At 39.3% G+C, this 12,172-nt stretch overlaps 1 protein-coding gene across 4 annotated transcripts in view; it reads right to left on the bottom strand.

Moving 5' to 3' along the window:
- The window catches only part of otofa (otoferlin a), an 86,023-nt gene that overhangs the window by 11,331 nt on the left and 62,520 nt on the right, over positions 1-12,172 (bottom strand). For all 4 annotated transcript variants that reach the window (XM_085382047.1, XM_085382046.1, XM_085382045.1 and 1 more), the window contains exons 19-41: positions 11,600-11,700; positions 9,506-9,596; positions 8,315-8,431; positions 8,053-8,205; positions 7,747-7,939; positions 7,178-7,302; positions 6,938-7,072; positions 6,220-6,381; positions 5,835-5,906; positions 5,453-5,572; positions 5,205-5,366; positions 4,921-5,083; positions 4,314-4,480; positions 4,084-4,113; positions 3,827-3,964; positions 3,637-3,712; positions 2,531-2,676; positions 2,303-2,437; positions 2,076-2,213; positions 1,848-1,975; positions 1,395-1,565; positions 404-564; positions 43-185 (exon numbers count right to left, since the gene is read on the bottom strand). In XM_085382047.1, the coding sequence (XP_085238173.1) occupies positions 43-185; positions 404-564; positions 1,395-1,565; positions 1,848-1,975; positions 2,076-2,213; positions 2,303-2,437; positions 2,531-2,676; positions 3,637-3,712; positions 3,827-3,964; positions 4,084-4,113; positions 4,314-4,480; positions 4,921-5,083; positions 5,205-5,366; positions 5,453-5,572; positions 5,835-5,906; positions 6,220-6,381; positions 6,938-7,072; positions 7,178-7,302; positions 7,747-7,939; positions 8,053-8,205; positions 8,315-8,431; positions 9,506-9,596; positions 11,600-11,700 (3,027 nt within the window). The remainder of the gene's footprint in view (positions 1-42; positions 186-403; positions 565-1,394; positions 1,566-1,847; positions 1,976-2,075; positions 2,214-2,302; positions 2,438-2,530; positions 2,677-3,636; positions 3,713-3,826; positions 3,965-4,083; positions 4,114-4,313; positions 4,481-4,920; positions 5,084-5,204; positions 5,367-5,452; positions 5,573-5,834; positions 5,907-6,219; positions 6,382-6,937; positions 7,073-7,177; positions 7,303-7,746; positions 7,940-8,052; positions 8,206-8,314; positions 8,432-9,505; positions 9,597-11,599; positions 11,701-12,172) is intronic.

Consider the following 12,172-nt stretch of genomic DNA (forward strand, 5'->3'; position numbering starts at 1 on the left):
CAGATACATTTTGGGTGTCTTAGCAACGCAGTCCTTTCCTACCTGTTCAATACCGGGTTTGTCTGGGTTCAGCAAGGGTCGGGTCTCCACATGCTCAGGGACGAGCTTGCAGCCAACTCTTGGGATTTCCTCCCAGTGATTCAGCACCGTGAGGGCCAAATGCTCCTCAGTCTGCTTCTTTAGACCTAATAGAATAATAGTAAGCAACGAGGAAAGCAAGAAAAGCTTAAGTCGGAATAAATCGTATTTCACCTCACCTTAATCTTAATGTAAACAAATCTGAAAATGTGAAAATCTCTGTAAAACCAACTTAGTGTAAATGGATATGTAAGGAATATAAATGAGATATAGAAAAATGACAAAAGAAGATTAATCAGGATCACGAGGAAAAATATAACAATACCGTTTTCATCCTCAATCTCTGTCGGTGCTGTAAAGATTCGATTAGCCACCTTGACTTTGCCTCCTGGCCCATAATGAGGTCCATCGATCTTGCCATCCTTACAGAGTTTAGCCAGGATCTGGCTGGGCTTCATAGGGTCCCGCCAAGAATTATATCCATGGCTAACATCAAGAAATACCACAGAGAGAGCATGTAAGTCATTGAAAGGTTTTGCATATGTATTTTCCTGGTCCTTGGTTTTTGTAGGAAATATTATTGGCTGCAATATAGAGAAATTGCTTAGAAAAGATGGCTGATTCATGGTTATTACACAGAAACTTTTTTTCCCCAGATAATTATTATACCTCTGGGCATTTTGGTTGACTTTATTCTTACTATGAAATTACATAGAAACAGGTAGTATTATATTTTGGAGACCAGATTCATGGTTATTAAACTACAGCAAAGGTTTTCCAGGTAACAAGCTACAGCATCAAATTTTATAATTATGTTACCTTGGAGAATTTTAGGACATACAACAGAACTAATTTCACCATTATAATTTTGAAATGGTGTCCTAATATATGAAAACATCAACCTATATTACTTTACAAGGTTATCCTATTTTTTCACCATAATTTTATATTATATAACTGAATTTTTTCATTTGTTTCAACATTATTACCCCATAATTTTATTTACAGTCTAATATTACCCAGTTAAAAATATCAAGCAATAGCTCGATATTAACCATTAACCAACAAAGAGGCAGTGACTGTTGTTACCCCTCTATAATCATGTTCTTACTGAGCCATATTATAAGTGCTACTTAACTGCAAACCAAATGCAGTCAAACCAAGGAAACTTTTAATAATTCAGTTGTTTGTTTATACTATTATTAAGCTAAGAATTCCACATTTCAAAAAAGTACTTAAAACAAATGTTAAGTTTCATATTGTGGCATTACAACTTAAACAACAACTCAAGCAGGATAAAATAGATTTACACTCACACAGAGTAGCTGGAGGAAATGCCACAGGTGACTCTGAATTTACTGTAGAAACGGTTCTCCAAGTCAATCTTTGTCTCACCAATCAGGTCATCTGTGCCGACCAGATCCCAGTCATACACAGACACCGTCAGCATCGACTCCATGGGAAAGGTGGCCTCGATGTCAAATGATCTGAGGACAGGAAGTGGAGGGTAATGTGAATAGTTCAAAAGGTGCAATAGATCCTGACACATAAAGTTGGGTCACTGTCTAAACAATGGAATGGAAATAAATGCACAATACAAGGACATGAAAATAATTTACAGCCATTGTTTAGTTAAAAAAGTACAAGTAAAACTTTTTGAAAAATATATGCTCATCAAGAATTTGATGAGCAGCAACAACTTTTTTTTTTTTTGTTATTACACCTCCATCATTCAACGACAAAGTGATTCAAAATTTCTCTCGACTTACTTTCCAAATACTGGATTGAGCTGTTTGGAGATATAGTTCTCTTTGTCCTTGACCTCTGATTTGCCCAGTTTAATGACAACGTATGGGTCAGCTTTCCCATTTATATCAGCAGGATGGAGGTCTGTAGCCTGGAAAACAAAGAGAAGAGAGAAAAAGTATTCATTTTATTTTCATACACTTAGTTTTTATGACTGTGGCACAGATTTAGACATAAAGAAGGCCACCTACCCTGACCACATAGACACGAACGAGGACGTTGACAGGATCGTTGTGCGGGATGCTCTGGAACATCCCCATGTTGGGATCAAATCCTGCTTCTCTTGTGATCTCTTCAGATACAGGTAACTTATATATACACAAGGATCCCTGATTGATGAAAAAAAATTATATTTATATGTTGTATTTTCTGTTAGTGTAGTCTGACAAGTAACAGTTCTTAGACAGTGTTTTCCCACCTTGAATCTACCAACAATCCTGTCATCATCCAGAGCGTGTTCGTCGTCTTCCCCAGCCTTTCCTCTGTACAGGTTGAACGTGTGAAGCCAGTCTTCAAAGTTGCCATATTCACTCTCAAGCTCCTTGTTGTACACCTGAAATAAACCGGCAAACACAAAAACTTTAAGTGTGCAGGGACATTAACGTGTGCTGGCTAGCTTTTGTATGACTGTTAATGGCATATTCACCACTAGCTCATCCACTTTTGCTTTCACTGGTCGCCTCTCGGAGCCATCTGCAGCCTGACCCTTCCTCTTGTCCTTAGAGTTCTTCTTCTCTTTGCCCCTTTCCTTCGTCTTGGAGCCTTTCAGAAGAAGTTCATCGGGTTTGACATCTGATTGAAACCATGAATGGAGGTGAAGACAGACATACGGGATGAAGACATGAAGACATAGGTGGCCGGGTTGCATGCACCACTACACATTATATAACATGAAAGCTGATAGGTCTTTATCAGGGGACTAAATTTCCCAGTTTGTGGAGATTTTATTTATTATCCTTTGACATTCTCTGAAAAAAGAATGTTGATCGAGAAGAGTGACAGTCACATATTGACAAACTTTATTTTGAGAACAGATTACAACAAGAACTGCATTTTACTTGTACAAAGAATAGTAAAATTGTAACTGTGAACTTAAAAATGATCTTTCTTCATACGACTCGCCTAGCGCCTGATTTTTATTGCAGTTTCAGTAAATCATTTTATGCAATAAAAAGTATTTAATAATTTTATTTCTGATGATTAATAAATCAGACCTTTCTCCTCCAGCTTTCATCTGTACTGCATAGCTGGGAGGTCATGCTAATGTGAAAAATGATTATGATGTTCAGCTCTGCACAAATGAATGATGGATTCATGGGACGAAAGAGAGGAAGAGCAACAAACACATATGATGCCTCTCATGCTACTACATAATAGTTCAAGGAACCGAAAACAGTCAGGGATATAGTAGGTCCATGTTTGCAAAACCACAGCCTAACATTCAATATTAGCGACATTGTGGTGATGTAAATGTTGACAACCCTGTGAAAATTAACACTTCATTACCAAAAGTGTAAATGAAATTAAAAAAAGATAAAGTGACGCTACCAGTTACAAAAGTGGACTGAAATTTGAATTCTGTGAGATAAACTACATGACGACATCTTCTTCTGTTTCATTTAGCATGGCCCTATTCCAAGGGAGATAAAAAAGGAAAGCATCAAAGCACCTTTTCCTAGCATTCAGACTCTTCGACTTCAGCCACAGCTGCATGCTGGCAGGCAGCATTGCTGATTTGATAGAGTTCAATACCTGCCGTTTCAGCTGCTATCTCGATGTCCTCTCTCTCCTCGGCCTCTGCCTGAGCTGCCTCCTGGGCTCTGAGGATCTGAAAAACCAACCGAGAAGTATTTGTCAGTCTAATAGGATTGTGCTTGTGAAAAAAAGTCCCGTAGGACACATGTAGAAGCAAACAGAATTGACTGTATTCAAAGGGACAAACCTCCTTTAGTGTCTCTATGGAAGCAAAATATTTAGACCACCAGTCCAGAACACTCTCATCTGGCTCATCCTCTTCCTCCATTCCTCCCTTCTTTTTCTTCTTTTTCTTCTTTTTGTCTTTGTCACTTTCTTCCTCAATCTTAAAAGAAGGGCAGACATAAACTGACCCTCAGTAGATTGACTTCTTATTTATAATGACACACCAGCGGACTGTGGCACGTATTTTTATTGCTCAGTTTCTGCAAGAGGACTACTCACCATGTCAACTTTTACAACAGCATCAGACGTCTACAGTAGGGGGCGTCACATAAAACAACACAAGAATTAATACACACAGCGGATGGCGCAGGTATGACTGGCACATGTACAGAGGCAGGTAAAGAGGACTGAACATAAAGCAGGACTTCTACTACCACCAGCTACAAATACACCATATAAACATACAGTTTATAGAAATCCACTGTGCACAAGCTTAATGAAAAGCTTACTGCGTCTAACTTGACGACGGTGTCCATCTTTCGGACTGGAGGATCTCCATCCATGTTGACAACGATGTCACCTGCGGGGCGAGAGAAGGAGCGGGGGGAAAGGCTGGGTGAGGAGCGGGGCTGGGGTCCGCCATTGGTCAGGACCATGTAGCCATTCATTAGCTTAGCTGGTGTGCAGGCGAAAGTTAAAGGCAGCAGAGGGTGGAAGGAAAGGACATGCGAGAGAGGAGCGAGGAGAGAAGGGATAAAGGGAGGATGTGACAGGAAAAAGGTGGTCAGAGCAGAAAGCAAGTGAGGAAATCAGTAAAGTTATTACAGAACAGACTATATTAAGAGGATTTACAAACATTATCTCAAATGTTTGATCACATTCTTCAAGTCTTTTTTTTAGAAAAAAGGAAACAAAAAACGGAGAAAAGACATTTCTGAAAGACTGCATTTCATGTGTTTCACTTAAAACCTTTATTACCAACTGCTACTGCAGATATTACACTGTTATTTAGTACTCAGTGTTGCACAGTGTTGACAAAAAGAGCTGGTGGCTCACACACTCATGTTACAGCTAATAGAGCCCTTATTAACTAATTCATCACATGATGGTCAGCACCTGCGGTCGCCCAGTTGTTGGAAGTCTTGTCTGGAGCGCTGTAAATGAAACGTCTCAGGCTGCTCACAGCATGTGACCCAACCAGGATGTAGCGGCCAAATGCTCGGCAGTCCACCACCCGAATATTGAGAGGGGGATGGAGAAGCTCATTTTCTGGAAGGTCCTATGATCAAAATCGAGAAAAAAAATTCTAGTCAAGAGTAATGTTTTCTTCAAGGATGTCGATTTAACATCTAAGCAACCATTTTCAATGGGTCTAAATATCAAATGATCGATGCACTTACCACTTCAAACCATTTGACCAGGGTGCTGAAATTGGGATTCTTCTTGTAGTTCTGGATGAGCGCAGATTGAACGCCTCTGCCTGCACACTCTATGTCCACACGGGGCCTATCCACCTGAGCTAAGTTGATTCTCTTCAGGTCCCTTAATCCCCAGAACAAAACCTGAGCCAGAGAACAACTGGGATGTGATAAGGAAGGGGGGTTTAAAAAGCTCAGAACACACAGCCAGAGTAGTAGTTCAAATTCACCTCTATGCGGTAGCGACTCAGTACTGGCCGGATGCCCAGCGGCACAGGGAGGATGGGTCCACGCTCTGAATCTGTCGGCCCCTCAAGGGGGGGGAGGTCAGCCCTGCCTCCTTGACCAATCTAATTAGGGGGAGAGAAGGGAACTAAACCAAGTTGGAAGCCTTCTGAGAGCACTTTATCAGCTTTACGACCCACAGCCCTCAAAGTTCTTCAGTTAACGCAGTTTTTCTCTTTAAAGAACAACTTTAAGAAGAAAGTTTAAAAAAGGGAATTATTAATGTCTTGTTGGCAGAGAAAAAAACACAATCTATTGTCCACATTGAAAACACTGTTGCCAGACAGTAAGATAAATCTGGCTGAAAAGAGAGAAGGAAAAGAAAACCTTTATCTGAGGAACAGCAAAATTATGGACAGCAATCAGAGCTCGCCTGATCTCCTCTGCATCAAAGGGTATCTGTAGGCAGCAGGAGAAGAAAGACATAGAAAATCGATATTTTAAAGAAAAAGAAGGGTGATTCAAAGGGGAAGTGGAGGGATAAGTTGGAAAAGAAACATAAAAGGAGAAAATGGGATTGGTTGTATTGGGAGGAGAGACGGGTAAATAGAAAAGGTTTGTCAGTGTCAAATACAAGAAATAGTGATAATGTAGAGAGTTTACAGGCCTATTTAAGAAAGGAAAAGTAGGAAAAGAATTAAAGAGTGAGACATAATTTTTTACACGGAGAGAGATATTTACGAGTGTATTCGGACATTGTTCCATGTGTTACCTGCAGCAGCTCAAAAGCGGCCAGAAGCTCCCCGGCAGTGCAGTTCCCCCTGTAAATCTGGAAGTACTCCAGCTGTGGCGGGAACCTCGGGGGTGCATAATGCTCATCACACATCTTGATGGTGGGCTTTGCAAAGGTCCGACCTATGAATTCTGCCTTACCCTGTACACCACAATGTGTAACAGCAGACGGCCAAGGCAATAAGGGGATACAGGGTTAGACATGGGTGTGGGAAGTGCAGTCTGTGTGGCACCAAATGGCTCAAGGTTCAAAGTAAAAATCTCAATCTTCTTATTAAACAAATATGTGTCTCAAATGATTATTACAGTACAATCTGAACAAATAAGAGAGGTCTAGGTCTTAGGATGCCACTGAAGTAGAAATGCACATTTTGCAAAGATTTTTTAAATCTAGTTGGAGAAAAAAGAGATCAAATTTTAAGAAAGTTATTTTAGAAAAATTAGAATACATTGACACATTACAGTAGCAATGCTCTGTCACTCTATTTAGCCAGCACAACATAATTGAGGTCAGAGTTTAGTTGAAGGACAGAGTGGAGTGAGACAAGGGTGGACAGACATTAAGAACATAAGGGATGGAGAAGCAAAGCACATTTAGAGCTTTATTAGCACACACTAACTCATTTAAAACATTTTAGCATGCAGTTTGAGTATGTAGCATCCTTCCATTCTCTCATTCTTGCAGAATAGTATCCTACCACAGTGTCCTGATCGTAGATTTCAACCACAATGATTGGAGGATCGTCTCTCAGCTCACTGGCCTCACCAAACAGCTCCACATCATCAAACACCAGCAGCTGATCCCAAGTAGGGCAAAGAGTCTCACTCAGAACCTGCAGCACACACACACACACACACACACACAAATACTAAGTTTAGTTATGCATAATCAGCATAAACACAAACACAGTCTCTGCATGTGCGGGCACTCATTTTACCTCAGTAACCTGGCTGTGTGTGGAAAAGAAGACCCGCGCAAAGGGGTCTGAAAGGCCACTGCTATCAGCAGCAAACAGACTGCGAGCCTGGTACATGTGTGCTCTCAGCTGGAACACCTGCTTCACTATTGGATGCACACAAAGACAAATATCACATCACATTAACTGACATGCAATCCCCTTTGTGAGCAATGTTAGACCGAGGTTAGAAAATTGAGCCACAAAGTAAAGGCGATCAATTGAAATCAATGTCTGTTTCTGACTGACTTTTTTGTTTGTGTGCGTTTTGCCTAGAATTGATTTTAGAGTTAAAGGTTAACGGCAAATCAGGCGATATGAAATTAAGCAAATTATGGGGAGTGAAAATTTAAAAAAAGAGGACTTTACTATAATACAAAAGACAAAGTATTCAAAAGATAAAATATCCATGTTAGAGTTACAGGTACTTTCTATGATGGGAGTATTTCCTGCCTAATTATTTGGCACTAACAAAAATGATGAGTCCATATCTGCTTCTCAGATGTGTAAAAGTTCCAGAGTTTGTCATGTTTTGTGTGTATAGTGCTTACTGTCATAGACGAGGCCGACGGGGGGCATCGAGTGAAGACCAGGGCCAGTTTTAGTGGCTTTAATCTCTTCAAAACCATTTGGCAATCCACAGAGAAAATCTTTCCTCTGCTTGTTGAGGCCCAGCCATAGATATAACTCCAGCTTAGCCTGAACTGTCCAGCCTGCAGGACCAAAACCCTTCTTACCAGGAAGCTGCGGAGACAGATAAGAGAAACAAGAAACCAAGTAATCAAAAAAATGTAACTACGAAAAATGAAAACATGCTGGTTTTCTTAGTCACTTGTATAGCTTAGAGATTACTGCACCTTAAGGAATACAGCTTTGACTTTTCCACAGTCTTTGCCAGTTTCCTCATCCACTATGGAGTACAGGATGTCTTTGGAAGGTATTCGTGCATAAGCAATGCGCTTGTTGTTGTTCATCATCCAAATGAAAACATCTGGGATGCTGTGCTGAGGCTGGACAGTGAAGACAGAGGACCATTCTCATTATTTCTAGTTCCATACCCGATGATGTCTTAACACTTTAAATGTCCAAGGGTCACACAACGAGGGATTGCATCTCTACCTCATCAGCAAGGAAGCGAAGCTTCTGCAGGAAGTTCTGCACCAGCTTGAGTTTGTCTCTGACTGTGTTTTTCTTCACCTGAGTCCGAATCTGCTTAGCCTGTTGGCCCATGCTGTCCTGCAGGAGGAGAGATAATTAGTGGTAATGAGGCATACGGTGCTTTATTGGTGCAGTACAGTAAAGAGTTACAGCACCTTAGAGACATACATATGTGGAAGCAGCTACCAGTTTGGGCTATAGTTTAACTATAGTTTAGGGTGGATCAGGTGATGCTTATTATGCTGCTTTAAGTTCAGGCTAGTGGGGGACATCCCATGAGCACTTCTCCACTCCCCTCTTTTCACACCTGATGCATTTAAATGTCACGATTGCAACTTTTTTCTTCTCTCCCCCATAGTTTGTTTTATCATTTTTGCTATTCATGGTCTCTGTATGCGCTCATTTATCTATTCTCTTTTCTTTCCCCTTCACTCCCAAGCAAGTTGCAGCACATGGCTGCCCCTCATGGAGGTCTCTTCCTGTCAAAACAGAGTTCTTCCTTCCCACCATCGCCATTTCTTGCTAAAAGCCGTAGTCTAATTGTTGTTGGTTTTTTTTAAACTGTAGTATCTCTACTTCACACTATAAAGCACCTTGTGGGGAATATTGTTGTAAAATGGCACTATACAAATAAAACTGAACTGAGTTGAACATAAAGTGTATGAATTGCCATCAGTTTTTTTTCCACAAACAATTTAAGTTTGTATTCATCTTTGGTATTTTTAAAATATGATAAATAAAAGTAAATATATATATAAGTGCACAGTGTTCAGAAGCATCGGATATGAGAAACTATTTGCGCTACAACCCTCTCCTCTCCTTCCACCTCTAAACCACTGTTTACGGCTCTGTTTTCTTTCTGAACACTTTGCATTCTTGTTGCATTTCCTCTTGAAACGAATTAAAAGTTGCGTCACAGCCAAATACGAACACTGAACCAGAGAGACTGTGATGGTGTTGGTAATGTTGCAAATGCACAAAGATGTGTTGCACTCAATTATCATGAGGCAGTGATAATGTATTTCAGAAATTAATTTACTTGTTTGGCCTTAATATCAAGTCCATAATGTTTACAAAGAGATTAGCAATTAATTAGCTACAACTTCAACTTCCCCTCTATCATTCGTGGCATCACAGAAACATGGATCATACCATTTCTCTCATGCAGGACTTGAGTCTCTCTCGATCGAGTTTGGTTCTGCCTGCTTGGTTCACATCCTTGTTAGCCAGACACACAAACCGACTGGAAACAAAAGAAAAAACACACACACACACACTTTACAGGCTTAACACTGTATATAAAATTATATTCTGCAGTATTCTGTGATTCTACAGTCGTTATATGTGCAAGTGGTGAGCTATTAAACTATTAATGTTTTATTAATCAGGGTCCATACGCCTTTTTCACGGTAAAATTGAAACACCTTTTAAGCACTTTCAAGGTCCCTTTTTAAGCTTTTCCAGCACATTTACTACCCCGCCCCCCCAAAAAGAATGCATGTTTCAATTCACATCACCTCAGTAAGATCATGTGAAAATTAAAACAAATCATAGGTGAACTTCAACACCTTTGTTCTCCTTTTGTTAAGACATAGAAAAACGCACCACACAAAAATACTGCAAATGGTCACCTTATATGCATACATTTCACTTAAAAATTAAGATGTGAAATGTGAACAAGTCAACTTTTTAAAGATATTCATTTCCTGTTGAAAAAACAAAACAAAAAAGAAATGTCTTCTCATCAGATATTGATGCTTCTTTCCTGTATGACACAAAAAATAGGAGAGACATCTGTTTGATTATTTGTTTTTTAAGTTAATTCCCAATAAAACTAACTGTAAGATGTTTAACTACATTGCTGTCTGTATTATTGTTGAAGTCCTAAATGATCAGCTTTAAAGTGTTTGTGCTAATAACATCATGTACAGTCAGACAGGCATGGAGAACAGCACTGACTTTGAAAAGATCACATAGTTCAATTCAACATATAAGACTTTAAAAATGCAGAAGCATCTACTTAAAATCTATTTATTCAATCTGTCATCTATAATATTATTATGTACAATTCTAATGTATTTTGTTCATCTCCCTTAAATAAACAGGCAGCCTTAAAGTATGAAATATTCATATACACATAAATGTGTCTACTGTCTCAGTGGCTGATAGTGTCCCACAGGTCTCAGTGTGAGCTTGAAGCCATTTATAACGTTTAAGTAGTTTATGTGTAGGTGCTGATGATAAACACATTTTGAATGAAAGCCGGGGAACTTTGGTAGCACAGAAACAAGTTATTTTCTCATTTTGACAAACTGTATAAGCGCAATTTATCTAATCAGACAAAATTTAAAATACGAGTAGAAAAAAGTTATATTTTTGACTGTAAAAACCACAAACATGTTTAATGAATCATTTTCATAACTTGAAATGCAAATAGAAATTGTACATTTTTAAAAAATATCCACGAGTTTTGCAAACAACAAAGTTATAAGGTACTATTTACCTAAAAATGCAGCCAAGGCTCAGAGGTTTTTTATATAACCATTTAAAACTATTTACAGAACAATCAGGTGTTCTGCATCAAATAAGAAGGCGCACAAATTATTTATGCAACTCCAAAAAATAGTTTGGACTGGAAAATTATTTGCTAGGACTCACCTATTATGCATCTGGAGAGCGCAAACTCCGCTATTGTCATTTTCCATCAAACACTCATTAAAACAGCAACCTCAGGTATGTTAGCGCACTCATCCCTGACTGTCAGGGGGAGGGGCGGGGTCACACATTGAAACAGACAGAGGTGCAAGGCAGCCCAGGCGGAGAAATTTTGCTTTTACATTTTGCGACTCGTTTTATTTCTCTGATACGAAAACTATTCAATCAGATAGTTATTTGTGGTGAATGAAATACAATTACGCTTTCAATCACTTTTAAGCAGCACATCTGAAATTCAAGCACTTCTCAAACCTTGAAAATACAATATTAAAATTCAAGCATTTTCAAGGATTTCAAGCACCCGTACGAACTCTGATTAATTCAAATAGTTTCGAAATCTCCTGAAAGAACATAAAGAAAAAAACCAATGCTGGTTCCTTTTACCATGACATGTTTAATAACTATTTACTTTAAAGCTGAGTGATCATGAAGGTAGCAGAGGTAGCTTTTTGTCTTTCTTGCTGTTTGAATGCTAATTGTATGTAGCTTTGATATGCAACCATGAGAAATGATCATTATTATGCAGCTCACCTGCAGCCGACGCTGAGCTCCTCCAGCACTCCCCTGAGTCTACGCTCTGGAAATGCCTTCTCAGTCTTAATAATCTCCTGAACATCATTCAAACCCTCTTCCTGTCCAAACACAAACAGTTCCAAAACTTAGGACAAGTCAAATTGTTATTACTTATACATTCACACATTCAAAACATCTATTACATCTATAACAAATAATATCTTAAACCAGCGGACCACAACTGGTCACCCTAGGGTCACATCTGACTCAATCAACGGCTTCACAAAGTGTGAAAATTGCAGACAAAGAGAGCATTTTTTGGAAATTTTGCAAATTTGGAGATAGTTTTGTTCTATCTTATGTTCTATCTACAAATAAGGGTCGCAGGGGAGTCTAACCCTAAGACAGACAGACAATCATTTACCCTCACATTCACACCTACAGAAGTTTAGAAACACTAATTAACACGACCCCGTGGATGTCTTTGGACTCTTTGGACTGTCTTTGGGAGGAAGAGAAGATCACACAGACACAGGGAGAACATACAAACTCCACACAGAAAGGTTCCAGACTGGATTCAAACCCGGGATC

This window comes from Rhamphochromis longiceps, linkage group LG15 (genome assembly GCF_057381845.1).
Source record: "Rhamphochromis longiceps isolate RC_006_pf linkage group LG15, R_longiceps_female_GT1.1, whole genome shotgun sequence".
Taxonomy (NCBI): domain Eukaryota; kingdom Metazoa; phylum Chordata; class Actinopteri; order Cichliformes; family Cichlidae; genus Rhamphochromis; species Rhamphochromis longiceps.